Source organism: Phocoena sinus, chromosome 4 (genome assembly GCF_008692025.1).
Source record: "Phocoena sinus isolate mPhoSin1 chromosome 4, mPhoSin1.pri, whole genome shotgun sequence".
NCBI classification, from domain to species: Eukaryota; Metazoa; Chordata; class Mammalia; order Artiodactyla; family Phocoenidae; genus Phocoena; species Phocoena sinus.
The window spans coordinates 36,293,586-36,321,550 of record NC_045766.1 but is presented as its reverse complement, the minus strand read 5'-3'; the positions used below and the strand labels follow the sequence as shown (position 1 = coordinate 36,321,550).

Genomic DNA, 27,965 nt, shown 5'->3' with positions numbered 1-27,965 from the left:
AAATCACTGGTTTCTGTAGAATGTGAAAAGAAACACTTGCTCTAGCATTCCCACTCTCATACATGCTTATCCTTTCATTGTGATGACCATGCAAAGGTTCTTTACTGGTCAAGTGGGTGTTACCAGTAAGTAAACAGCAATAGCAGAGAAAGATGGAGGAGACAGACACATTTTGCGGTGTGGTCACGGCAAATAGGAATGCTCAGTTAACTCCCTTCTATGCTTGTCTTAGCAACAGCGACTGGACAGGTCAGCAAGGAAAATTGGAATTTTCATAATCAGAAGTTTATTAATATAAGCAACTTCTAAAATTTGAGTGCCTGATCACAGAATTAGTCATATTTATTTAGAACAAGACTGCAATACTATCTTTTGCACAAATCAAATATATATCAAACTACCAAGCTAAATAAGTGGAATTTATTTTTACGTAAAATCCTTTATTTTCAAAGATTTCAAAATGTATTTCAGAACCTATCCCTTGTAATTTAAAATCCCCCTATTAACAAGGAATTCATCTACATTAGAAATTTGAGGCTTTCAGTTAATGTGTTGGGGACTGGGCTGGATTACGTTTAACACTTACAGGGATTTTAAATAGAGGTAAGTCTGTGCAGTATGATCCCTGATCCCTAGAAGGCACTGCCATAAATACAAAAATAATATTTGGTTTTGTTAAGGGAGTTCCTTCATATTTAAAAACGTGACTTGTTTGCTCCTAGAAATGAACTTTAATTAGAAATATTTTATTCTTTTGTACAGTTTCTGTTTATGGTGTCGCAAAGTACAGTTTACCTCAAGGGCTTAAGCTATTACCTAACCATTTCAAGCCCAGAATGAAACACAAAATGGCTCAATCCTCAGCACTCTGGTATTTTCCAAAGATACAAATATCATTCATATTCACTTCCTTTTAGCTTAAGACTCTCAGACTTATTTAAAAGAGAAATTCTACTGCTTTTACAAAGGGAGTTTCTTGCAAAACTTACCAGTGTCCAATTTGAACCAGCCTTACAGAAAGTTGTTCCAGGATAATCAAGAATCATCTTGTAACTCAAAAGTACTTAAGCTTTCCTTCCACAAAAAGGCAACTACAACTCACAAACAGGATACTGGTAATTATCAAAGGCTGATGACCTAGGTTAAGAGGATCTCAGGTCCTATTTTAAATGTGATCAAAATTATTACCATCAGACAAAGGATGCAGAATCTGGTGGTCTCAAATCAGGGGATGAGATATAAGAGGCCATAGGAAAACAGTCACCATCTCAAATGGCTCGATTTTAGTAGAATTCCATAAGTAGTCAAGGTTTGTAAAGGCTACATACTGCTTTACACTCTTTAGAAATAGCCCCCCCAAACCCAATATGAAACTAAGAATCACTAAGATCAAAGATGCACACAGATGGAATTTATGAATTTACCTTTGTTTTACGGTAGAATGCAAATCTAGAATCTAGAAATTCTAGTGTAACAATGGAAGTTTTACAGGAACACAGTAATCAGTCAAAAGTTGCATTTTTTTGCACATTCACATATGCAGAATGAAGTTTTAAATGCTGAATGGAGTTATTATTTTTTTCTATTTACAATAAAAAGTAAAATGAATGTATCACGCCATTATTTTTAGGAACTGTGAGATAACCTTGTAAGTTATCTCCTCCAACTGTCTGATTTAAAAGTTACACATCTTTGCAAGCTTCATTTTCATTACCATGAATATATCAGGAACAGACTGACCCCAACCTGAAGCCAGGTGACAGCTGCTTCAAAAAGTCTAATCTGCTTAGAAAGGGAATAAATGAATGACTGCTATTGATTCCCATGACAGCTCTACACAGACCCATTAACTTCCCTGGATTAGTATAGACAGAAGCCAATTAGTTTTATTTCATATGTAAATAGCATCATAAAGAGGTACAGAAAATAATTCACTGGATTGCTCTCTCCTAAAGCACAAGGCACATTATTTTGAAAGTCACTTTAAACACAGTTCTTGCTTATGGAGCTCTTGCTTTCTCTTAGGCAAGAATTTTTAAAATAAATTCAAACTCATCCAGCTGTGTATATTCAAGAAATACCAGAAAGTCACAAGGCATAGTAAGTTTCAGCTGTTCTCCTCTCTCCAGTATTATCAATAACACATAATGAGTTAGTTCATACATCATCACAGCTGTGCAGGCCAGAGCTAACTTGGCTAATTTAACTATTCCAGTAGAGTTCAGTCAGGAGCTTGCTCTACTTTAGATAATCCACTCTGCAAGTCATATAGAAAAGAACAGCATATGCTCTTTATTATCACTAATATGCAATTCTCCTTGTCTTCTTTCACAGAGTTCCTGTGAAGTCTTCTAATGGTATTGTCCCTTGGACAGTTTTTAAAAGAACAAAAACTTCTAAGAGCCACCAGCAATCAAAATCACTCAAAACTAATTAGCTAAGACTATGACAACACTCTAGGCTTAAGCTATAAAATTTAAACTCCTTTTTTATCAATAAGCTTTAATTCTAAAGAGGAGAAAAGAACACTGTCTTCTGAGAAAAATTAATCATGGAGTCAGAGCTTGCAACTTTCTTCTTCATCCTCCCCCCTTTGCAGGAAATTCAGAATTAGAAATAATCACTAGTCATATTTTCACAGTAGGTGAAATTACCTACAAAATAAGGTCAGCACAGTGCCTCTTCCTTATGGGTGATAATAACTAGAAGACTATTCTGGCACACTTTAAAATGAATGTAATGTGAAAACCTATGGTGCTCGCAGTTGCTAAAGGGAGATTTGCACATCCTCCACAATTTCAATTATCCACAACAGTATTCCGCACAGCTACCGAGACCCTTTTAAAACTGCTTAGTCCTGCCATTTAATATCATTTTCTACTAAGGATGAGTGCCTAAACTGTCAGAGACTATGTTTTCTTAATGGAAAACACAACATTCGATGTTGTTTTCTTAAGTGCTTATCTGGAATTTGGAAATTCTCCAAAGCCCATCCCGTGTGCAAAAGCCTTAGCATCTAAATATGGGGAGTTCATACATACAACTACTTTCCAGTTGATTTTGCAGATGTACGAAAGGAATGAGAAAGCAAAGTGGAATGGTATAATTTGGGGTGAAGGCAAAATTGGAAAAGAGTAATTAAAATAATTTCATTATAACGAACCAAGTAGGCACTTTTATTATTAAAATCCTGTTTTTACACGTGTTTTTAGTATCTAAGCATCTTGACTAAGGAGTTGGAAGGCACCTGTGAACTTATCTAGCTCAACTTTCCTTCCATTCACTCTTGAGAATAAAATGAACACTGCACATCTAATTTGGATTAAGTTAGATGTTAAATCCATTTGCAAAAACCAAAGAATTTTATCTACACAGTTTGAAACTATGAACTTTTGTCTCTGCTAGAGACTCAGAACTATGAACTTTCCCCAAGTTCCACACAATGAACTATTATGGGTATAGTATATAATAATGATTTACCAAGTCATATAAACTGCTGAAAACAAGTGGGATAAACAACTGCCATTCATTATTCCTGAATCTAAAGACTGGTTCGACTTGGGCATATACACAGCTGAACACACACTTCCTGGTTATGTGCAATCTGCACAGATAGACCAGCTTTACAGGCCTGACCACAGAGATTAATAGCTTTAGCCAAATAATGTGGTAACCATGTGAACCTGGGCTGCTCCAGCTTGTTTGTGAATCTCTCAGCAAGGCTCAACATGCCGTTATCTGCATCTTGTTGCCAGGAAACACAACATAGCTTTGGAATACAAGGAAAACCAGGTTGCAATGACTACAGGTCAACTTCCCAAAAGCCTAATTTTTGACATTTAGCTATCTACAATCTTATAACATTTCTTACTGTAGTCCACAGAGAACTTCACTTTACTAGTAATTAACTGTTAATACTTTTTGCCATTTTTATCAGGGCAGAACCACGTATAATAATTCACTCATACTTCTCCTCTCAAGTGTCAAATAAACACTAATTTACTTCCTTAAAACTGATCTGGAAATCAAGCACTCACTGCAACTACTTTATAACTGATCCAACAATGAATGCGTATGGGCTTTTATCTGTGTCTATTCTTCAGCAAAGACATTTTACCAAAGGATAAAATATTCAGTGTGCTGCTATCATAAGAGTTCCTGGATTTTCTGGGAATCAAAATATCTGTCTTGCCTTGCTCAAGGTAATAGAACGTAATGTGTTGGACAATAATCCTGCTAGTTTCTTCCTGAGCAATTCAAACAGATAGAAACTTAATGTACCAAGATGCTGAAGTACTTAGCAGACTGGAAATTTGCTTTATAAGAGTGAAGTGGGAGGCCACTGTTCTGCACAGTTTTGCAATCTGGAGATGGAAGGATTAGAGTGGCTTTGAGAGTATATAAAATTAATTACCCTTGACATACCAATCAGAATTGCTAGCTCATGGGCAACAGAGATTTTGGACAATACCTTATTAAAAAGATTTTTAAGACAAAATGGAAAACATTTTTCTCTCTTCCAATGCTGGCTAAAAAAAATAAGTCAGAAGTACTTAGCTTTGTTACAGGATCTGAGAATTTTGCTACCCAAGCAAGACAGAATCTTGAATGCATTTACATTATCAAGAGAATGCATTTATGATCAGGAGAACTACATTTTTGATATAAGCTTTACTTTTATCCGAAGAGGTCTTCTACAAAATAACGCCTTTAAACTTGGGCTTTATATTGTTTCTCATCTTGTTCCATATGTCGCTTTTGAAACACAAGACGCAAAATTCCAGTCTCATGGTAATTAAGTTGCTAAAAAGACACATAGATCTGTGTACTATACAACTGAAATATTCAAAGAAAACCACCTAGCTAATACTAAATAGGAGCAAGAGAAGTTAAACAAAGACCAGGTTACTGTAATGCCAACAACGCTCTGGCACTGTTAGAACACAGAAGGTTAACATCAAAACTAATAGAATTAGACAACATGAAAATGGTTCACTGCCACCATTTGCCTTCTAACTCTCCAGACACTTGGGTAGTGTAACCTGACTTATTTGGGAACAAAGATGACTCTCCACAAAGTTTTTCTCCCGAACTTCTGGGTTAGGATGGTCAGCCTACTATTTTAAGTCCCTTTATACTACAGGAGAAACAACTTAGGAATTTAAAGATCAATGCTTATTATATAGCCATTTTTGCACTAGCAACTTTACATGTGGCAAGTATTATTTTCTCCACTTTCAAGTTCATTAAAGAAGAACTGAGATGTGGAAATTTCAGTTCCCTATCAGTGAATAATGCTTGGACATCCATAAAAGAACCAAACTATTTATATACATATCTTGCCTACAAAAACATGAGAATAACTTTTTTTTATGTAAATGACAAACAGATATGTCCATTAACATAAATTTTCCCTTCACTCACTGTTGTAAGACTCTTTCAGGTTTAAAAAAATACCCTGAGTTGTGGGACAATTTATTTTATCTGTAAGATAAACAGAATAATAAAATTAATGGTAAAAAGCTTTAAGGAAACTAAAAAAGAGATTTAACATGTTTGGGCATGATTCAGAAGTTTGGGAGGTACTTCGGAATCATTCACAGAAAAACTGTTTGGACTATTCAAAATGTAAAGAGGGCCACAAAAACTCCAAATAATACTATTTTCCTTTAAAAAACAGGAACTACTCAATATACAAAACTTTAAAATTAGATAAATTAGGCATTCGTAATTTATAAGATTCTCCATGGATTTTCTTTCAAAAGCAAGCTCTCCTGTATGATTAAAATAGTATTTGATTCACAACACTCAATGTATATGCAACTTCTCAGTCACACACATATTGCACAGAGTGACATGTGAATTGTTCAAATCATAAAACCTTCATTGTCTGGTTAGATAAATAGCCTGCATTCAACTGCCATGAAAAATCAGGATAGCATACAGCCAAAAGAATAACAGTAGAAAAAAAAAAACCAAACCTGTTAGGTTACTACTGAAAGAAACTACCCTACTAAAGCCTCTTTACCTTCTCTATAGGATTTAATAATAGCTTTAAAGTAGTTATAAATACATACCCATACTTCATTCTCATTCTATCATTCTCTGGGTTACAGTAAAATCTTTCCAAGTGCTCCTGGGAATCATTGGATACACTCTGCCACTTCTGAGTAGTTGTCCTCTTGATCTGCCAATGATATGGCAAGATCGTGTGGTGCTTCAAACAATCCCTGCCATAAATACAAGTGCCTTGCAAAAAGTCCATGCAAATTTCAATTCCGTTCTCTTGGTGAGTGTGGTACTGTAGCTGGTTCACCAGCTCAAACACAAGGTCAAGGGAGGCCTCTTCACTTTTGTCCTGAAAGAGCTCAGTATTCAACTTATCACTGGTATCCAAAATGTACTGGATTGTAAAACTGTTGTCTTGGAAAACCCCTGGAACGTAATCCATGACTTTGTCTATGCAGTCAGGACTAGCAGGAACATCACTTGAAACTGGGTGCAAAAGGTCAGCCTGGAAGTGCCCCGCTGTAGAATCTGCCACTGTCCCACTGATGGTTTCTGGTGGAAAGCTATGATCCTGGATTGGAACCACTTGTTCAGGATCATCAGTGGTAGGATGGGCTTCTGGTATCTGGCCCCCGACATTTGTTCCATCAGGAATCAGGACAGACATACTGTCTTCTGCTGGTGGACACGATGCATTGATTTCCAAAGGTTTTTTCACCATAGATTCATGTAAGCTACTCTCTTCTGCACTCTGATTTCTAGGTCTAAAAACCCCATCAAGTGAGCCAGATTCTAACAAAGTATTTAATATTGGTCTCAAAGACCTCAGGGTTCCGGCTCCCAATCTCTTCTGATCCTTTTTCTTAAAACAAGTCTTCAATGGAGTGATCTTCTCAGAGAGTCTCATTTGGCATGAAAAGTCATCAGGAGGAGAGGGAGGCTGCACTACACAGTCTGGCTCAGGTTCGGTGGTTTCCATTTCCATGATGTGGATTAGCTCCAATTGCTCCTCAGTCTAAAAAATCCTACCAGGAAAAGAAAGAATATCATTTACAAGCTGACAACAACCGAATCCTATTCATTCATCAACGTGTTTTGTTCTAGTCTCTAAGTCCCTGAAATCATTCCTCTTATACTGTATTTCACCTTTACAGGTCAGTTTTAAATTTTACTGAGAAATCAAGGCTCCAAAGCAGCCAAGGTTATTCAAAAGCCCACAACAGGTAAAGGTGAAAGAGAGATAGTATCTTCCAATAGGCTCTTGACATTTATTTGTGGACTTAATATATGACTTGTAATTCTGCTGGGGTATGAATGTTTACAGTAAGTCTAGGATGGGGTGGAGGGTGAGGGGTAGAAATAAGTGCATCTAATGACAGTGGGGAAACCACATCTCTACTGCTTTGTGGTTCTCTTCACAGTTGTTTATGTATTGCCTATCTCATGAGGTGACAAAAACTACTTCTTTGTTAAAAAAAAAAGTTTGTCAAATGCAGGAAAAACTGCAAAGTTAACTGTGAGTGAATTTGGGGTGTAAGGATACACTCAGGAAACAGGGGCTTCTCAATCGAAATATTATATGGGAGAAAGCCTACTGAAGCATTTCTAGATTCAGAAAGTTCCAATATATTCCCCAAGGATGTTAAGGGTCTACTTTTGCAATCCCCAAACATCACCACTACTGGAGGAAGAATATCAGGGCTTGTTAGTAACAGAAGCTACATCAGCAACAACCACTGCACACTGTTTCAGAAACCAAACACAACTTCTTAATACAGAAAGGGGCCTCCTTCTCTTCAGAAAAGTTACATATATGCATTTCTTCAAAAAGACAAATGAAGGCACAGAAAAATAACACAAGAAAAAAAAAAACACACCAAATTTCAGATCCCTAAAGAACTACTCAGTGACTAAAAAAGTGCTTTCTTCAAAGAATCAGACCCCTTGAAAGAAACTGGAACTTTAAGTAAAAAGCAAAGAAAACTTTGTAAAGTGATGAATGGTGTCTCCTCCACAATCTAGCATTCATTAACTAATTCTGAAAATATTTACTGAGCATTGTGCCAGGTGGTAAAGGGGTGGTGATGAGCAATTAATCTTCTCCCTTGTCCAACAGACTGAAAGAAATCTTTGATGCAAGGGCTCATGACTTCATCAAGTATGCATCCCAGGTACCCAGTACAGTGCCTGGCACAATGCACATAGTGGGTGCTCCACAATATTTTTTTGCTGAATTACTGAAGAAAAAGCACCTATTAAATGCCTAGTTCTGTGAGGCTTTATGAGTCAACAATAGCAACAAAATGATAAAACTGAGTACCCAGAAAAATGAATATTAAAAAGAACTAATTGGAGAGATTCATAAATGTACATGTGTAAAAAGTGCTTAATGATCAAACTCAAAAGAAGTAAAAACACAGTATATAACAAGGTTTTTTTTTATAACAAGGTTTTAATGCACACAGTAAGTACAAAAAAAAGGTAGAAAAAGGAAAGTTCAATGTGAGCTGGCATTGTTAGGAAAAGCTTCATGAAAGAAGGAGAGACTTGACATAAGACATAAATCAACTGGAAAGCAGCCAAACCAGGCGTTATTATTCATCATTTGGTGCTCTTGCCTCAAGGCACAATTGGCACAGATTGTGGTATTCCCTCTTCACCACACCAAACCGGCCTGTGCCTTCCCCCACGCGCGCGCACACACACACACACACACACCCCACTCCTATCACACCCAATCAAGGCAAAACAGACGAAACCCAGTTCATTTATACGGGTGCATACACACACGCCACAACTTTTCCTATTTTTGCCCTCTGTCAACCTCAGAAATAAAACCGAGAAAGGGGCAGAGAACTGGAGGAGTGGCTGGAGTGGGGAAGTCACTAGAACCTAGTTCCTCAATTAGTTTGCATAACAGAAAAATAAAGATTGGAAGGACACCTTCTTCCAGTCCCCGCTGTAGGCGACCTACCGCTCTACCCTTCACCTCGTGATGCCCCCGGTTCTCGGGTACTCCCGACCCCTCGCACCATCCGGGGAAACTGCCCGCTCCAAACTCAGCACTCCGGCCGGGCGCAGCGCCACGCTCGAGTCCGAGCGACGCCTCCTGCCGGCCGCGGTAGTTTGCTCAGCTCGGCCCCCCGGGCCGCACCAACTCCGCGCAACGCGGCCCATCCCGTGTGTTCCCGAGCATCCTGCCCCCGCCTGCCCTCACACCCCCGGGCCAGCCTCCTCCCACCCAACGAGAGACTCCCGCCCTGGCTGCCCTCCCTTCCAGAAGCCACTCGTGGCGCCTTCCACAGTTAATTTCTTTCTCTCCTCGACCGACCTTCCCGCGAAGACCGTCCTGCAAGGCTCGGAGGCTCGACCCGAGAAGAGCCGGGGAAAAGCGGCGGGCGCTTCTCGGGCCGGCGGGGAGGAAGGCGACGACTTCAAAGTTAAACTGAAATCAGCTTTCAAACTTCTGGGCTGCAGCCGGAACACGGGTCCTCCGGAAGGCTCCTCTCAGCGGCCGTGCCCTCCCCCCTCGATCTGCGCCCCAGAGCGCGCAGGGTCTGCCCAGCGGGGGCAACCGCACAGACGCACCCCCGAGTCTCCCCGACCCAGTGGGAATGGGGAGACGCCGGCGCCCCAGACTAAACCCTTCAGCGAATTAACTCCAATTTATACACCTGCTAGAGGCCCGAAGTGACTAAGAAGTGTAAACCAATGCCGTCCTGATATTGACGGGATCCGAGTGAATTCAGTACAAAAAGGCACAGTCTAAACAGCACTCACCCCTGTACGTGAAAGCAAGCCGGCAGCGAGGCTGACGACCCCTTCCGCGCCCGCCTTCCCAGCGAGGGTCCCTCTTCGGCCCCTCAGAGCCCACCCGGAGCCCTTTACCTGAACGGGCAGCCTGAGAAAACGGACCACAGGAGCCGAGTCGCGGTGCCGCCGGCTTACACTGTTCGCGCCGGGGGGGGGGGGGGAGGGGGGGGTGTGGGGGTGGGCGTGGGGGACGGGCTCGGGCGTCTAGGGGTCGCAGGCCGGAGACGCGGCGAGCGGCGCCCGGGCCATTCCGCCGCCGGGAGCGCAGAAAACCGCGACTGCACTCCCGACCCGGCTCGCTCGCCTGTCACCTCGAGCTCTGCTTTAAAGTGGCTTCCGGTCGCCTCCTCTCGGCAGCCCCGTCGCGGAGGCGGAGCCTGAGAGGCAGGGGGGCTGGGGTGGGGTGAGGGGATCGGGAGCTCAGTGGGTGACGGGTAGGCGGCCCGCCCCGCGTGCGCACGCGCGCTTACTCGCGGGGAGGCGCGCTCGAGGTGTGCGTGCAGCGGCCCCGTGCTCCCTGGAGGGGGCGTGTCCTTTCGCCGCCAGCTGGGTCCCGGAGGGTCTACGTCCGCAAGCGTCCGGGATCGCGTGGCTGTGAGGAGGGGAGGTTCGCACCGTGCGGCGGGCTCCACCTACCTGCAGACAGATGGAGGGTCACTTTGTTCGGAGGAAACTCAGGCACCCGAGGGAGGAGAGGGAGGATGTGAAACGGAACAACCCGTTTCTGTGCGGTTGGCTTTGTTTATTTGCCTCCTCACTAGAGGCTTCCTACCCCTGACGCCACCGACCCCGAGAGGAGGCGATCAGCTGCTATGGCCGTTGCGGCCAGACGGGGTCGCCCGCCCCGTTCCGCACAAGCAGGCCCTGCGGCGCACCATGCCCTGCGATTGCCCGACCTGGTGCACGCATTCCTGTTTCACGGGAAACATTCTCAGCATTGCAGAAGGGAAACCAACCTTTGGGTTTTGACAGTAGAAGCACGTATATGTGTCTTAAAGGCCACAAACACGGTAGAGACTTGTTTATTCATTCAACAAATTTGTCGAGTGCCTATTGCATGCCGGGTGAAGTGGAGGCTTAGACTACAGCCCCGATCAGCCAAGACACCTTGCCTGTCCTCATGGAGCTTTCGGAGCACCATGTACTCACCTCTAAAATATACACCGCCTGTGAATTTTCCATATTTTCTGGATTGTAAAATGCCCTGGATGGTGAGTCTGTTGAATAATTTTTCAGCGGTGGAGGAAGAAACACTACGTTAAATTCATATAATCGCCATATATGTGTGTGTGTCGGGCGGGGGGAGAGGCCCTGGTCAAAATCAAAGAAAATTAATCACGACTGTATCCCCAACAGCTGGCAGAAAAAGGAACACAGCTCGCAAAGAGATACTCTCTTCATGTGGCCTGAAATCTAAAGTGGCTTAATTCTGTAACTTGGAGGCATTCTGGGTTGAAAAAGTCAGCTATTACCTTACCAAACATGGAAGCCTGTAAAAAATAAGAGGTTTTTGTAATAAATATTAGGGTTCCAAGCCTTTCTTAAACTGTTCTAAACCAAACTTGAGTGACACATCAGCAAAGAATAGATTAAGGGTAGTATCCTACCCCAGCAGGCTTATTACAAATGGCATCAGGGCAGGTGCGTTGATGCCATTTAAACTAAGGTGAGAATGATATGGACAGAATTCAGGTACTACTAAGTAAAAGTCTAGAATTTCCAGGCTTTACAAATTGTATTGAGACAAAATCTTGATGTGTGCCTACTCACATATGGAATTTCCTAAAAGCAAGTATCTGAGTTTAAATCTACCATTTTACTGTTTGCTTTCTATTTGTTTCATCTGTTCTGTGTTCTTTCCTTTCCTTTCCTGCCTTCTTTTGAAGTATTTTAAATTCTATTCCCTCTCAACAATTAGGTTACTTGTTATACATTCTTTATTCTTTTAGCAGTGTTTCAGTTATTTATTGCTGTGAACAAGTGACCCCAAAACTTATGACTTAAAACAACAACTCTTGTTTGCTTATGATCCGGGATTCTCTGGCTCAGGAATTCAGTCAGGGCGTAGTGCAGATGGCTCATCTCTGCTCCATATCTGGAGTCTCACTTGGGGTGTCTCAGATGGCTGAGGCCTGGCTCAACTAGGGCCACATGTCTTGGGCCTCTGTTCGGGCCCTTGGCTGAATTCCCTGGTTTTCCTCTACAAGGCTTCTTCATGTGGCTAACTTGGGCTTCCTCACAGCATGGACCCCTCTCGGGGTTCCAAGAGGGAGCATTCCAAGAAGACAAGCCTCAATATGCAAGCCTTTGCTTACGTTATGCTCAATAATGTGTTATTGGCCAAAGCAAGTCACACTACCCTGCTCAGAGTCTATGTGGGAGGGGGACTGCTTGAGGCCATGAATATTGGGAGATGCTTAGACTAAGAGCAGATCACCTTAATCCCCAATCAAGGATTAATAATTAAAAGTTACTCCCAGGATGTAGCTCTTTGGAATCCAACTTATTTTTCACCCTCCACTCCCCAGTTACTCCCCTTGAGGCAACAGAGAACTCTAGCTAGTTCTCAACCTCTCCATTACTGTTTTCAGAGTGTCAATTGGCCCAAATGGAAAAATGGCACCAGATTCTGGACTCACCACTCTTGGATCTAGACTTCTCAGACTGCTAAAATTTTACTTCTCCAGAAAATGTATCTTCCATATTGTCTGCCTCAGATGTGATCCCTGGAATATAATGGAGTAGTAAGATCCTCCTAAAGAACAGAACCAGGAATTGACTGATGAAGCAAGGGCAGGGAATCTTTGCTCTTTCCAACAGGATATGAGATGTTCTATGGACCAGTGACCACTGGGTGTTTCCATCTTCGCCTTTCTGAATAGGAGTTTTACCAACATCATGTACCCTGTCTATCCATCATCACTTAATAGGAGTATTGAGGCAGGTAACTTTTTTAATTGGTGCCGGTCCATGAGGATCCACACTCTTACTGGGGAGTACTCCACATCATTGGGACTCCTGAATCTTGGACTCTAAGCTCATGGCAGAGACTTTGGGATTTTTTCTTTCTTTAAGGGAGGGGATGAGTATTCCTTATATGAGAAGAAGGGAAAGACATTGCTTGTTACCTCTTTCTTATTAGAAAGATCCTGATACTTTTTTTTTGAGGAGAAGGGCTAGCAATGTGCCTAGCCACAAATGCTTTTCCCTAGATCCCATACACTTTTGGGTGGCCATGGATATAGTTCTAGACACACGGTGAAGATGTCTAAAAAGGAATTTTTTTCCTAATGTAGATATACCCCAATTCATTTCTTCCTTTTTTTTCTTCCTCCTAGAATATTAACATGAAGATGGAGATGGAACCTCATGACAAAAATGAAGGTGAACATGATGTGGAAAATATGAAGTCTATAAGCTAAGGATCCTGGAGCAGAATGAGAGGAGGAGCCTGGGTCATTCAGGACATCTTAAAGCTGCTGCAGCAGCCCTAGAGTGGCTACCCCTGGACTTAGTAAGTCTGAAAAATAAACTCCAATTTGGTTAAACTGTTTTCTGTTATGTGTAGCTAAACATATTCTTGGCTAATACATAAACTGTCATAAGTTATCTTCTAACTAGTCTTCCTGCTTGCAGGCTCTACCAGTTAGCAGCAGCATGACCTAGCATGTCAGAAATATAAGAGCTATCACAAAGCAATACATCAACTCCTATAGCATTTGCTGCCAATTCCAGATATGCCAAATTATATGATTAAGAAATACATGTTTATTAAAGAAAAAATAGAAAGTAGAGAGGAGACATAAGACTACCCATAGTTGAAACTTCTCAAGTCCCATTTTAACATTTTCCTATAGTTATGCTGTCTTATTTTATTCACAGGTTTTTCACAATAACATTACAGTGTATTCCTATTTTACCTAACACTATATTATAAGCAGTTTTCCATGTTAACACATGGAAACAAATAGCTTTTAAACAAATAGCTGTTTAACATTCCAAGTAACTATAATAAGTTTTACCTAACTTGTTTCTTGTCACTGAACTTAATTCACTTTTTAAAAAAATCATTCATTCACTGAGTATCTACGACATTCAAGTCACTGGATTAAACATTATAAGTACATGAAGAAGTGGCTCCTATTTGAACGCTCTTCAGAACTACAAAAGACAAAACATAACATTCGACATATATAGCATATGCATGTGCACACTTTCTGTATGTGGCCCTAAGCCATTTAATTGCTTTTAAATATGCTTATAGGATTGAAATATTCTAATTACCTTTCCATGTACTCCTTTTATTGATAATTTCTGTTATCCTTGTCTGCTGGATTTGCTTTAGCGTGACTGATCAGTATAGCACTTCCAATGAACAACTTATGTAAAAGCTGAGACCACCTGAAATTTCAAGTGACCAAAGACCTCCTGTTTTCATTTTTATTAACAGAATACATGCTTCAAAGTATTAATATCTCTTTCTTCCTTTCTGTTTTCACATTTATCAGTAATACTTAATTCCCCAACAACCTTCTGGTGGAAAGATAATCATTTCTGGTTACCACACCAAGAAGGAAACTGACTAGCATGACTCAGAGAGTCATTAAAGACCTGAGATTTGAAAGCAGAGGCCTTGGCTCTTAGCAATGCTGTTCTGAGAACACAGCCAATTTGCATAAATGGCAGATTGACAATTCCTTATCTGTCAGTGCTAAGTCCAAGCTATAATTTTTTCTATGTACATAAGGAAAACTTATTTTCTAACTCAAAGTGCATGTATGTACTGTATTCAAAGTGAAAGAAAAGCCGAATTGATATTATGCAACTGAATTACTGATGTTTTAAAACGTAAAACCTATTATTGAAAATTCTGTCTTGATGTTGTACTAATGGGCCAACTCCTGGAATGTATCTGAAGGAAGATTTCCTAGTTTCCTGAGAGGCAGTTCGGCACCCTTGGATCCTAGAGTAAGAAAAGATTTTGGCTGAAATGTATTTACCTCAAGTGGGTCTTAAATATGGTGTTGGTGGAAGAAGATTGGAAAAAGCTACTAGAGAATATGTCACAGCAACTAAAAGTAGAGAATTTCATCAGCATGAATGGTGAATTCATTCAAAGCTCAGAGGTAGGTTGGTTTAGAGCTTGACATGAACATGCCTTGATAAATGTAAACTTAAGATTCATATTTTCATAAAGTGATAGAATATTCGCTTTGCAGACCATTTCCAAGTTTTAAAAATATTTCTCATTTATAATCTTTTTCTTGAAACTTCTTTTCTCCACCTCTGATGAGGCAACAAGGTACGTATGTCTAGGAAAAGTGAAGGCCTACTGGAAAATGATAGATAAAATATGAATAGGATGAATTCTAAAATGCTTATGCCAGATCACCAGCTATTCTGTTTAGCCAAGATTTGTATTTGTAAACTGCCTAATCATCTGCTGGACTGTTCTTATCTTCACAGGATCCATGACAGCCAAGTGTGCTCTTTCATCCCCTTCATTTTGGACCTGTTGAGTAATTCACACAGCACATAAAGTGCTTTCTGATGTAACTGGTTTTGGTCTATATGAAATGATTCCTTCAGAGAAGTCCCACATTTTTTCCAGGCCATTCATTCAGTTTATTCATTTATTGGGTGTATATGTACCAGGTACTAGTTATGCAATGATGACTAAGATAATTCCTACTTTCTGTCAGTTGTTTGTGAACTGACCACCCAGATCACCTGGGAAAGTTGGCTGCAGATTCCCCAGCCCCACCCTAGACCTCCTAAATCAGAATCTCAGAGGGCAGAGGATTCTGCACTTTGAAGATGTTCTAGGCACTGCTGCTTTAAGAGTTCAGAGTTTAAAACACTCTCGGGTTGGGGAGGTGGACTTGGAGCAGGGGTAGGTAGTGCTGGGAGGGAAAGGAGATGTGGAGGGTATGGCCAAAGAGGAAAACAAATAAATACACTATAGTGTGGTAAGTGCTATAATAGAGTTACACCTGCAAAGTGCTAAGAATACATAGTGAGGAAGAATTAAGCCTGACTATAAATTGTCAGAGGAGAGAATTACCAAGATTTCTTGAAGTATCTAGAATTATTATTCCTTAGAATGTTAAGCAACTCAATTGTTTCTTCTTGAAGTACTCCTAAATTTAATAAGAAAAAAGTTTACTTTTTAAAAAAGTGAATTCCCAAGTAATTAAAGATGATCTTGAAAATTGTATGCAGAGATCATCTGAGTTAACAGCATTTCTACTGTGTAAATTTATCCTAAGGATATAATTAGGGTTATGCACAGGTTTGATTACAAAGCTATTCCCTGCAGCAAATAAATTGTGTCCAACTGCTCATTTTCATCAAGTCCCAGAATCTGTTCTCCATGGACAACTTCCCTGTCCCTACTTTTTATATTGTCTTAAGACATTCTGGACCATAAATAGTTCCCAGTCTTGCTGTTCAGGCTCTGTAAAACCAGTACTCTATCCCTACAGTAAACACTGTTTCCAGTGACAAAAACAGAAGTTAGGAATTTAATTCATCGTAGCCCTGGCCAGCCACACTGGGCAAGATCATGTACAGAGCATAAATTTTAATGCTAATGTCCAAACTCAATATGGTGATTTTGGCAGATTGGACATCCTAGCCATTCACTGAAAAGAGATGGCTCTGAAGTGCACTTGCCTTTCACCTCTGACTCCTCTACAGGCATGTAGCTCCTAGACCATAGGTTTGCAACTTGGCCTGTGATAATCACTTGAGCCACTGACTATATATATGTGTACACACACACACACCCTATATGTATACATCTGTTTCCAGTCTCTACACAAGACCAGTCAAACCAGAATCTCTCAGGTGGGGCTGGTGCGTTGAATATAGACTGTCTTATTTATCTTTTCCTCTCTGGTTCCCAAGAGAGCACTTGACATTATCAGGTACTTAATGTCCTATTCACTCATTCATTCATTCAACCCATTTACTGAGTATTTATGTTCTAGACATTTCTAAGTGCTAGGGATACTAGAGAATAGAACAAATGGTTAACTCTTATCAAATATTCTAATGGGAGGAGACAGACAGGTGATATCAGGTAGTGACGAAAGCTGTAAAAATAAGACATGTTAAGGGTGGACAACCACATAGTATATCACACAAGGACACATTGAGAGTAATTATTCACAATTATGTTAAGACGATGCCAATAAAACCAGGACTGTCCTGGATAAATCGAGATGTATAGTCACTCTGGGTAAGATGGTGCTTTTTAAAAATGGTGTGCTGTTCAGGAAAGGCATTTCCTAAAGGGAAACATTTAAGCAGAAGTCTGAGGAAGATAAAGGAGCTAGCCATGAGGATATCAGGGGAAGAGCATTCCAGGTAGATGGAATAGCATCTGAAGTAGAGGCAAGCTTGGCATATTAGAAAAAAAATCAGAGAGGCCAGTTTGATTGGAGTGGAATGAATGAAAGGAAGTTCTGCTGAAGAGGTCAAAGGGGTGGCCAGAGACCAGATCTCATATCTTTTAGGCCCATGGTAAGGAGTTTGGACTCCAACGTGAGACAGAAATCTATATAATTTACATTTTAAAAGGATTACTCTGGCTACTGGCTGTAGAAGAGCCTTGTAGGATGGCAGTAGTAAAAGCAGGAAGATCATTTATTGGTGTAGGCAAGAGATTATGGTAGCCTGGACCAGTGTACTAACCGTGGCAGTGGCGAGATGTGATTAGATTCTGGAAGCATGATAAGGGTAGAACTGAGAGGATTTGCTGTTGAATTGGACATAGTTTATGAGGGAAACTGAAGAACCAGGGATGATCCCTCAGTTTTCAGCTTAGCAATTAGGAAAATGGAATTGTCATTTATTGAGATGGGTGAAGATTGTGGAAGGCAGGCTTTTGGGAGCAAAGGGAAACAAGAGTGTAGTTTTGGACACATTAAGAGGAGATGGTTAGGGGCTTCCCCGGTGGTCCAGTGGTAAAGAATCCACCTTCCAAGGCAGGGGACACAGGTTCGATCCCTGGTCAGGGAACTAAGATCCCACATGCCATGGGGCAACTAAGCCCATGCGCCACAACTACTGAGCTCACATGCCTCAACGAGAGAGCCCGTGCACCACAACTACAGAGCCCACAGGCCCTGGAGCCTATGCGCCACAACTAGAAAGAGAAAACCCGCACACCACAACTAGAGCGAAGCCTGCACGCCACAACAAAAGATCCGGTAGGCCTCAGCAAAGATCCCGTGTGCCGCAACTAAGACCCAACGCAGCAAAAAAAAGGAGGAGATGGTTAGTAGATAAGAAGACTAGAGTTTAGGAGAAAAGTTGGGACTGTTTGCTATCATATCTAAGAATTTCCCCATTTCTAAACCTACATGGTGAATACATTGGTTCCTCCATTTGACATAAAGGTTAATTAGGAGGGCCTAAATATGTGTCTTTTATTTTATTTTATTTAAACTTAGGGACCCTGGTGGGACTAGGGCTAGCTTTTATTTTATTTTTTAAAATATTTACTTATTTATTTGGCTGCGCTGGGTCTTAGTTGCAGCACACGGGATCTTCATTGTGGCATGCGGGATCTAGTTCCCTGACCAGGAATTGAACCTGGGCCCCCTGCATTGGGAGCACGGAGTCTTAACCACTGGACCACCAGGGAAGTCCCTAAACGTGTGTCTTTTAAAAAGAGTACTGGGCTGCATTCTTCATTTGTAGATGAGGGAGATTTATTTTCACAAAGCCTGAAAGTGAGGTGTTGCCCAGTGATGTCCACTCATTTCATATTTCTCCAGCTGAGGCAAACTGTAATCCCTATAAATCTAAGCTAATTTACAGTTCCTATTACCTAACTTTGTCAATGAAGACCCCATTCGGGGAAGCTGAGTAAGAAATTAGAGTCTAAAGAAACAGTTGACACTTGTGTGTTCTATGAGTTTACAGAAAGAAAAATATCCAAGTCAAGCATATTACAGTATGAAAATTAACAATTGGTACAGGTGCATACAAGTTTCTAGCAATGTAAGCCTAAGTCTGGCTTTAAAACAGAAATCTATAGTATCAATTAGAGTTCCCATTATTTATTGACTTCTTGCCTACAAAACAGCTGTCTTTTATTTTCAAATGCAAAACAGATGGAAATTTACTCTATCAGGGAAATCTATATTAAACAAAATGTTTGCAACATTATTTGCTGTATTATTTTGACTTCATCACCTGCCTGAGACTCTGACTTTTTTCACTTTCTGAAGACTTAACTAAATTGGAAATCAAGGATCTGAACTGGCTTTTTCTCGATGATTATTGAAACCTAGGAAAACTCTTGGTTTCAAAGTTTTGTAAAGTCATCAAAAAAACAGTGTGTCTTTGGTTAAAAATAATGTTCTATAGACATGAAATCAACGTGACCATAAGAGAAATGGAAACCGAAACTGTTTTTTTAATCAGACTTCAAAGGTAAAAGCCAGGAAATTTTAGCTGCATCAACAAAACCCTACATGAGGACCTGTTGGTAAAAATAAGTGGGCTAATTGCGTAGATAAGTGAACCAGAAAAGGACTTGTTGATTGACAATTATTTTTATTCATTCTTCTATCTTACTGAATGCCTGCCACAAGCAGTCGCTGAGTGTGCAATGGTGAGCAGAACAGACATGATCCCTGCCTTCACATAGGATATGGAAGATGACAGGTTTTACTTGAATAATCACTCAGAACAACCTAAACTTACAAACCTCACTAAGTTCTTTGCAGAAGAGCATGGTGCCATCACTGAGACCTACCTAGGCTGGGAGAGCCAGGGAAGGCTTCCTTGGCGAAGAAATATTTGACTGAGCTCTGATGATTAAGTAAGCATTAACTAGCTCAGAGGGAGATGGGTGGGAGAAACGAACAGCGGTCAGGAGATGGGAACGGCAAGTGCAAAGCCAGAATTGTGAAGGTGTGGCATGCAAAAAAGAGTGAGTGGGTTTGGAAAGCAGAAAGTGAGAGGGAGAGTGGCTGGAGATGATTTGGGGATGTAGACGTTCAGGCTTAATTAACAATTCTGCAGAAAGATAGGCAGTCACTGAAGTGTTTAAATTAGAAAGATGATGTGACCATACTTTATTTTTAAAAGTCAACTCTGGGGTCAGGAGAACTACCACTTCTAGTAATGGATTAGGTAATTCAGGCTAGCACCTTACCCAGAAAACCCACAAAAGCTGGAAAAAAAATACTTTAAAAATTACTCCAAGAGCTAACACAAAGATTTAAGGTAATAAGACCTGAGAGAAGAAAACTCAGAGGTGAGCAGAACATTTCAAGCCACTTTTTCCAAAGAGGTGGCTAAGAAGCTGAACAGAACTTTTGACAGACTAGCAGGGATAGGGGTATAAAAACTGAAGTTCAGGGAAGGTCAAAGGGAGTGACGCCAGGTTTTGGGTTGGGACCCAAAGAGCTGCATTGGGAGTGAGGGTAAACCAGAAATAGACCAGCCCTCCCAGCTTCAAATCCTCTCAGGTTCTCCAATTGGATTAAAATGATCTAGGATTGCTAGTGGCCTTAACCTCTTGCCAGAAGCAAACATAAATCCTCCTTGGAGAAAGCTAATATTATTGTAGGCCTCCAACTATTTGTACAATTATCCAAATGCAATATCTGGCACTCAATTAAAAGCAACCAAATAAGCATTCCAAACTAATGGGATATGTCAAAAGACACAGAAGCCAGATTAAAGGTCCTCCTACTAGCCAAAACAGGGCAATCTGAAAGATAAAAATAATGATGGCAATTCATTATAGCATATTGAATGAAAAAGGATCCATGAGTCAATTAAAATATTCAAAAAAAAGGCAGGGGGTGGGGGTAGGGTGCAAGAGAGGAAGGAAAGCTCTTCTTTACAGAAAAATGTCAGGTAATAAATGTAGATGGATTGATGGGATTAGAAAATCTTCATTTTGTAACCACCAAAATAATAACTGAGAAGGGAAGGATTATCAATGGATGTTAACACTACTGGGTGAAAGATTGGAAAATAAAATATTCACATAGTCTCTAAGTACCTCCTTATACAGTACTCATTAATAATTAAAGGAAAGAGGTAATCTGACAATTAAAGAAATCTCACACACCACCTTAACCCAATGATAAAACTTAAATGACTATGAACAGACATTATATACCTTGTGATATGATGAACAAAAGAGGACAAACCATCATCTATGTAGCATTCTTGTCAAATGTATACATCTGTTGAACTTTGATTACAGGTAAGGCATGTGTTAGGAGTCGTGGGAGAATGAGACCTAAAGATATCATAACTTTGTTTTCTCTGAATTCAAGTTTATAAACTAGTTCATGAGACAAGCCATCCATGAAAATTACATTACAAGTATTACTTTGTTTGCCAAGAGTAAAACAACAATATTTCAAAGATTTTCTTCAAATGCCCACCTGGTCATCCAAGACTCTAGCCCTCCTATATGAACTTATCAGTAGAAAGAGTTACCACTGAAAGCAGTGCTTTAATGAAGACAGAGTTTGATATGGAAATCTCTAATTTGCCTGCTGAGCTATATGGCAATTTAATTCAACAAAAAATTAGAGACTCTATTATGCCCTGGCAACTGGCTGAGCACTGGGCATATATCTCCACAGAACTTTGCTAAAAGGCAAATCTTCCCCTGGGAGATGTGCCTTTTTAAATTGCTGGTAGTCATTTCACTTTGAATATAAGGGTTTTCAGTCTTTTCTTGAGAGCAGATTTTGATTGGGATAGAGAATGTACAGGCATTTGAGCACCCAAGGGGTGAAAAGAGAGACTCTCCTAGAAATAACAGAATGAAGGGAATGGATGATGGAATTTCAGTCAGTCATAAGAATGTGTGGCAGGGTTGAGGGAGTTACTTAGAGTAGTTTGGTTTTTTTTTTTTTTGAGAGAAGAGGATTGGTTGGTTACTTGGTTAAGGAGAGAGAAAGGAATAAAAAGGAGAGAAGGACATTACAGAAATTTCACCATACCTTACCATAGGTACCTGGGCACTGGTTGGGAAATGGGAGGAGGGCAGGTGAAAGAAACAAGTTCTAGAACATAAATATCTAGATCTAAGCATGAGAGAACAATCACACAAATCCAAGTAGTGGGACACTCTACAGAACTCATTAAAGAATATGAATGTCAGGAGAAGAAAAGGAAAAAAAAAGCAGCAGAACTATTCTACGTTAAAGGCAACTAAAGGCTATGTTTGGCCTTTATGTAGCCATTGGATTTTAAAAAATGCTACAAAGGATATTATTCAGACAGTTGGGAAAATTTGAATACATAATGAATATTAGATATGGTATCAATGTTAAAGTTCTTCAGAGTGGTAAGAGAGGTACTGTGATTACCTAGAAGAATGCCCCGTTCTTAAGAGATAGAGATACATGTTGAAATATTTAGGGGATGAAGCATCATGATATCTGCAGAGTACTTTCAAATGGCTCAGGCAAAAAATATATATATATGTATACATATATGCAGTCCTCACTTTGCATCGTAGTACAGGACTCAGAAATGACTGTGTAAAGTGAATCTGTGCAAACTTATTTTTAATAATCAATGGGGAAAATTACCACTGTTGCATGACCTTTAAACAGTTTTGTCAAAACCCTATGAACTCTTATGGTCAGTTATAAATGTAGGAAAATGAAATACTAGTAAAACTAATTTTTATTTAGTATACTGTAATTTAAACCATTAGAAACATTGAGGATTAAAATATTTTCTTTGTAAAACAGAGTAGTTTGAACAGTTCTTCTGATCATGTAACTAACTATATAGAATCTTCTCTATGCCTTTGCAAATTGTCATACTCCTTTCTAAGTTTGGATCAGCTTGCATCCTTTTATCATTTGCACTTACAGTGCTGTGAAATATCTCCAAAAGCTCTTTTAATGTGAAGTTTTTGCTAATGTCACTTCCCTCCAGGACATCTTCATCCTTTTCATCACAACCACTTTCCTCATTAATCTTGATAGGTTTGCCTTCACTAAGTTCCTCTGGCTGCATATCTAGAGTGTTTCTAATGGTGGCAGTGTCAATATTCCCAGTTCTGTCTTCTACAACTCCATTTATGTTTGATTGGAATTTCACTTTTAGCATTATCACTTTTAATTTCTTTCCTGCACTTTCATCTTTTTTGATCAGTATCCATTTTTATAAAATGTCATGTGAGTTTATCACTGAGAGACAAGGAGGCAACACAATTGCATGCTTTGCTGTCTGCATGAACTGAGTAACAGATGTGCAGTGACCAATCATGGATTTTTGAAAGAAGTGTCATGATTGGTCACTGTCACCGATCATCATGGGCATCTGTTCATTATGTAGCTATTTGAAGCTCTGGCAGGGAAGTCTTTACACAATTACAGTAAGTATACCATGGTAACTGAAATTTGAATCATGTCATTGTGTAACTGTGTGTGTGTGTGTGTGTGTATACACCTATTTATGTGTGTGAATCTCAGTAAAGTGTATATAGGGGCCCACTGCACTATTCTTGCAGCTTTTCTGTAAATTTTGAATTTATCATAATAAAAGTTAGAGCGGGATGGGGGGAATAAGCAGTTCATGGAGGAGACAAGACAATGAAATGGAAAATCTGGAGAAACAACAGACAACAAAAACAGACCAACAGGGAATCCAGAGAATAGAAAAGGCTGTGGAACCAAACTCCTTGGGTTTGAATCCCACTTTACTCATCAGCTGTGTGATCTTGGGCAAGTTATGTAATCTCTCTGAATCTGTTTCCTCTTTAAAAAATGGAGATAAAAATACTACCTACTTCACAGGGTAATATGATGACTAAATAATTTGCATATATGAAGTACTTAGCATAATAGTGATGCACAGTACTTTATATAGTGTAAGCTGTTACAGGTTTGTTAATCTAGGGGAGACTTTAGTATATTTAGACACTGATAGGAATCCAGATGGAAGAAGGGATAATTAATGGTGTATGGTTCCTAAGAAGGTAAGAGGGAATGAGATCCAAAGAAGAAACAGAGGCATTGGTCTTGGACCAAAGGGGGAATATCTCTATTTTAACAGGAGGGAAAGAGAATAGGATGGGTGCAGTTGAAGGTTGGGTGGCAAATTTGCTAGGGAGAAGGTGTTACAGTATAATGACTTCGGTTTTGTGTTTCTAAAGTGTGGTGCACAGCTGCCTGGGTGCAGGCATGGAGGCTGTAGAGTTCATCCAGGATGGAGGTTTTTCCAGATTGATGTGAGGAAAAGATAAGAAGACAAGGAAATTTATGGCATTGGCAAGAGGATTACTGAGAGTAGGAACCATGAAATCTAACCTGTGATGCAGGGAGGTGGGAGAAGGCTAGTGGTGAAAGTAAATGGGACCACGAATTAGGGAAGGGTCCCCTTAAGGTCAAGGAATGGTCCTAGTGAAAATTGTTTAACAAAGGAACTAGCCATTTCCTAAATTAGGGAGCAGTGTACTGTGTAAACAGGATGTTCAGTTGGGGCTCTTTCTGTTTTAGTTTTGGCCTAAAGACTGAGAAGAAAACAATAGGTGCTATAATGAGGGGCTATACCACCAATGCAGAACTTGTAAAGAGGGGTCAAACTGGTTTTGTGACCTTTAATCCACCCAACTGGAGTTTGTATAAGCACAAGAGCTGAAAAATTGAGAGAAGTTTTCTTTGGAGAATTGTTGGAATACCTTGGCTTTTTCTTTCCGCGCCCACCCCCCCAGGTGAAGGGAATGGTTCTCCTCTCTTCTTAAACCAAGTGAGAGAGATACTTTAAGGAAGCAACCTGAAGAGCTTCAAATGTGCCTCCTTAAGTTTGAAAAGTGTAAGGACTGGTAAGAGAAGCTCTGATCAAAGGGGAGGGGGGGAGCGGTAAGGCGGCATTGGGAGCACCCCTCCCAGCGGTGGGTATTTCTCCTAGACCACATGGGGGCCTGTGGGAAGAGGCAGTCAGGAGCTATCTCAGATTTCAAGACGGGCTGGAAGGAGCTGCCACCAGATGGCCAGGGGCTGAGGAAGGAATTGTAGGAAGCCAGTAGGAGGCAAGAGACATTGCTTCCGCACATTAATGAGATAATGCCAACAAGGTCCAGGGTGTGGCTGTGGGACAGGCTGGCTCTGAAGGAGTGAGTAGAAGGTCACTGAGGGTGAAGAGGTCAAGAAATGAAAGGTCTGGTGCTGGCAGAGTCATCTTTGTGACTCTGATGATGACGTACCCACGATGTTGGCGAAGGTTGGGGTAAAGACTGCAAGCCATATGTCCAAAGCCAGTGGTTCTCAAACTTGAGGGAGCCTTAGAAGATACAGAGACAGGCTGGTTGAAGCAGGATAGGGCCTGGACTTCTGTGTATTTTTACCGAGTTCCCAGGTGATCTGGAATATCCAGAAGAGTTTGAGAACCACTGCCCAGTATTTAGTGCAAAGAACAGAAGACTGTTCAGTACATAACAATATCTACCAGAAGAAAGGAAGAGAGGGTAGTTTAGCCAAATAGCAGGGCCCCCTGGAAGCAATTTTTTGTTAGAAAAGGGTAGGGAAGTAGTGGTCTGGAAACAGTAATGGGGACAACTAGCCTTCCAACTCATTATCCATAACTATCACTTTTCTTTCCCCCTTTCCTCCCTCCCATCCCTTCCTTGATGTGAACATGAGTGTTGTGGGCTGAACTGCGTCTCCTCAAAAAAAGAAAAAAGATAGGTTGAAGTCCTTATCCCTAGTACTTTAGGCTGTGAACTTAATTGGAAACAGGGTCACAAAAGTTTGGAAATGGACATAATTAGTTAAGATGAGGTCATACTGGAGTAGGGTGGGCCCTAATCCAACATAATTAGTGTTCTTGAGAGACGGCAGCCACATGCAGACACAGAATACCACGTGAGGATGAAGGCAGAGACTAATTATGCAGCTGTAAACCAACAAACACCAAAGGTCGCTGGCCAACCACCAGAAGCTAGAAAGAAGCAAAGAAGACTTCTTCTGCAGGTTTCAGAAGAAGGCATGGCCCTGCCAACACCTTGATTTGGGGCTCCTAGCCTTCAGAACTGGGAGACAATACATCTCTGTTGTTCTAAGCCACCCCTTTGTGGTACTTTGTTGTGGCCACCCTAGGACACTAATACAATAACGAATACAATGAGATAGTCCTTTCTTGATGTACCATACATCATCTCTATCATGTTCTACCCATGTTGTGTCCCTGTCCCCTTTGCATTGAACTTACAGTCTCTCTCAGGACACTGAGGACCCACATGTAAGTCAATGGATGTCCTATGAACAAGGAAAAGTTCACTGCTCGACGTGCTTAAGCTGAAATACAATACACTTTGTGCTCTTGATGGAGCAGTCAGCCTCCACACTGGCTTCTGCACTTGTTATTGACAAATGACTCAGTTCATATAAGATGGGTGGCTTATTTGAGTAGGTGTATGTTAAAGTTATTTTGAAAAAAGGAAAAGGAGTCTGTAAAATATACCTGCATGCAACTCTCACAAGAAAGTGTTCCCATGAGGAATCTTAAAACAGTCTAAACCAAAGTGCTGAGAAAAGTTCTCAGTAATCATATATAATAGGTTCCACTTCCAAAAGTCCTCCCACCTCCTCTGATTTTCATAGCTATTTTCTCCTTCCCAACACTGAAAGAAAGTCTTGGGCCATGGAGTGGCTCAAGAGACCACACTAACTGACCCAAGAAAGATGAAGTTCTTGATTTATTTAGCAAAGGCTACAGAAACCAAGCAGAAGTAAGGTACCACTCAGAGCAGGAACAGAGAGAGACAGCATATCTCATTCAGCTTTCTCCAACCTGCCACAGTCATGCCTCTGAAATGTCAGATCAAGACATATCTTGTGGCCCAGAAATGCTACTTCTAGAAATTTCGCTTACAGAAAAAAACTGTAGGGCCACGGAAAGGGCTAAGGTGGCTTGTAGATTCTAGAGAGAGGATGGAGTCAGTGGCTACTAGCTGAGGTGAGTAGTTCAAGCCTCATGTCTGGAAGACAGGTTAGATGCTAAATCTCTTTTACATCAGGACCTTGAGCAGGGACAGTACGAGGGGACCTGGTATGTTAAAAGGGCATCTGGGCCAGAGATGCCTGTCCCAGCTTTGGCTGCACATACATGGTTCCAAAGTTCTCAATTCATAATCCAGCCTCCTGTAAGATATTATCACTCAGATGTTCTGTAGCAACCTGAAGCTCACCGTACCTAAAAACTTAGTTCATTTCAGCCCCATCTCCTTCCCCAGATCTGTCTCTTTTTTTTTGAATTTCCTTTTTATATGCTATCCTAATCTCCCCAAAGACTTATCTACTTGTACTGTCTTAAATTGCTCACCTCTGTCATGCTCTCCAAACTACCTGATTAAGGCCTCCAGTGACCTTGGTGTTGTCCAATCTAATGGTCACTTTATTATCCTCACGCTCACTTCTCAGTAGCCTTCAAGCTGCACACTTCTCAGTTGACCATTCTCTTCTCTTGACCTCTGGTACATTACACATCCCAGTTTCCTTCCTATTTCCTTTCCCCATTCCTTCTCTATCTTCTTACACTATCCTCTTCAATCTCTGAAATATGGAGTCCCACTAACATATCTTTAAATACTATTTTAATTAAATAAATATACATTGTATATAAATATTATATACACTGATCAACCATATATCCAGTAGGCTCCAGATTGTAAACATAATTACTAACTTGCCATCTCTCTCTCAATCTCTCTCAGGCATCTCAAACACAACATAGCCCCAGTCAAACTTTTTTTTTTTTTTTCCAGTCAAACTCTTGATTCTCTTTCAAAGTCTCCCAGCTCTACCTGTCCTCCCCCAGTCTTCCCAACTCAGACAGTGGTATATTCAGTATCATGCAACTGTGCAAGCCAGAAACCTCTGCCTTTCCCTCATCTCCTACATCTAACTCATCTGTAAGCCCTATGGTTCTACCTTCACAAAAAATCTTAAATGTATTTCTCTTTATTCCTCTTCTACCACTTTGGTCTAAGCCAACACCTGGCCTCTGTGATTTCTCTGATACACCTCTTGTCACCCTCACCCCAACCCCAATCTCTTCACCCAAACAGTCAGAAAGTAAAATTTTAAGAACATCATACCGTGGCCTACCAGGTCATGCATGATGTGGCTTTCGCTAGC

The 27,965-nt window shown here is 40.7% G+C and overlaps 1 protein-coding gene and 1 non-coding gene across 6 annotated transcripts in view; both read right to left on the bottom strand.

Moving 5' to 3' along the window:
* Positions 1 to 10,148, bottom strand: part of TIPARP (TCDD inducible poly(ADP-ribose) polymerase) — a 28,912-nt gene extending 18,764 nt beyond the window's left edge. Inside the window, exons 1-2 of one of the 5 annotated variants that reach the window (XM_032630606.1) lie at positions 9,898 to 10,148; positions 6,078 to 7,034 (exon numbers count right to left, since the gene is read on the bottom strand). In XM_032630606.1, coding sequence (XP_032486497.1) covers positions 6,078 to 6,994 — 917 coding nt within the window. In that variant the 5' untranslated portion in view covers positions 6,995 to 7,034; positions 9,898 to 10,148. Of the gene's footprint in view, positions 1 to 6,077; positions 7,035 to 8,983; positions 9,209 to 9,789 lie in introns of those variants that run through there. The other 4 variants (XM_032630607.1, XM_032630609.1, XM_032630605.1 and 1 more) reach the window with 4 other exon arrangements.
* An 8,254-nt stretch (positions 10,149 to 18,402) lies between these two features.
* TRNAW-CCA lies at positions 18,403 to 18,475 on the bottom strand. Its single transcript has one exon. It is a non-coding gene; the product is annotated as a tRNA-Trp (tRNA).
* Positions 18,476 to 27,965: the final 9,490 nt, after the last annotated feature.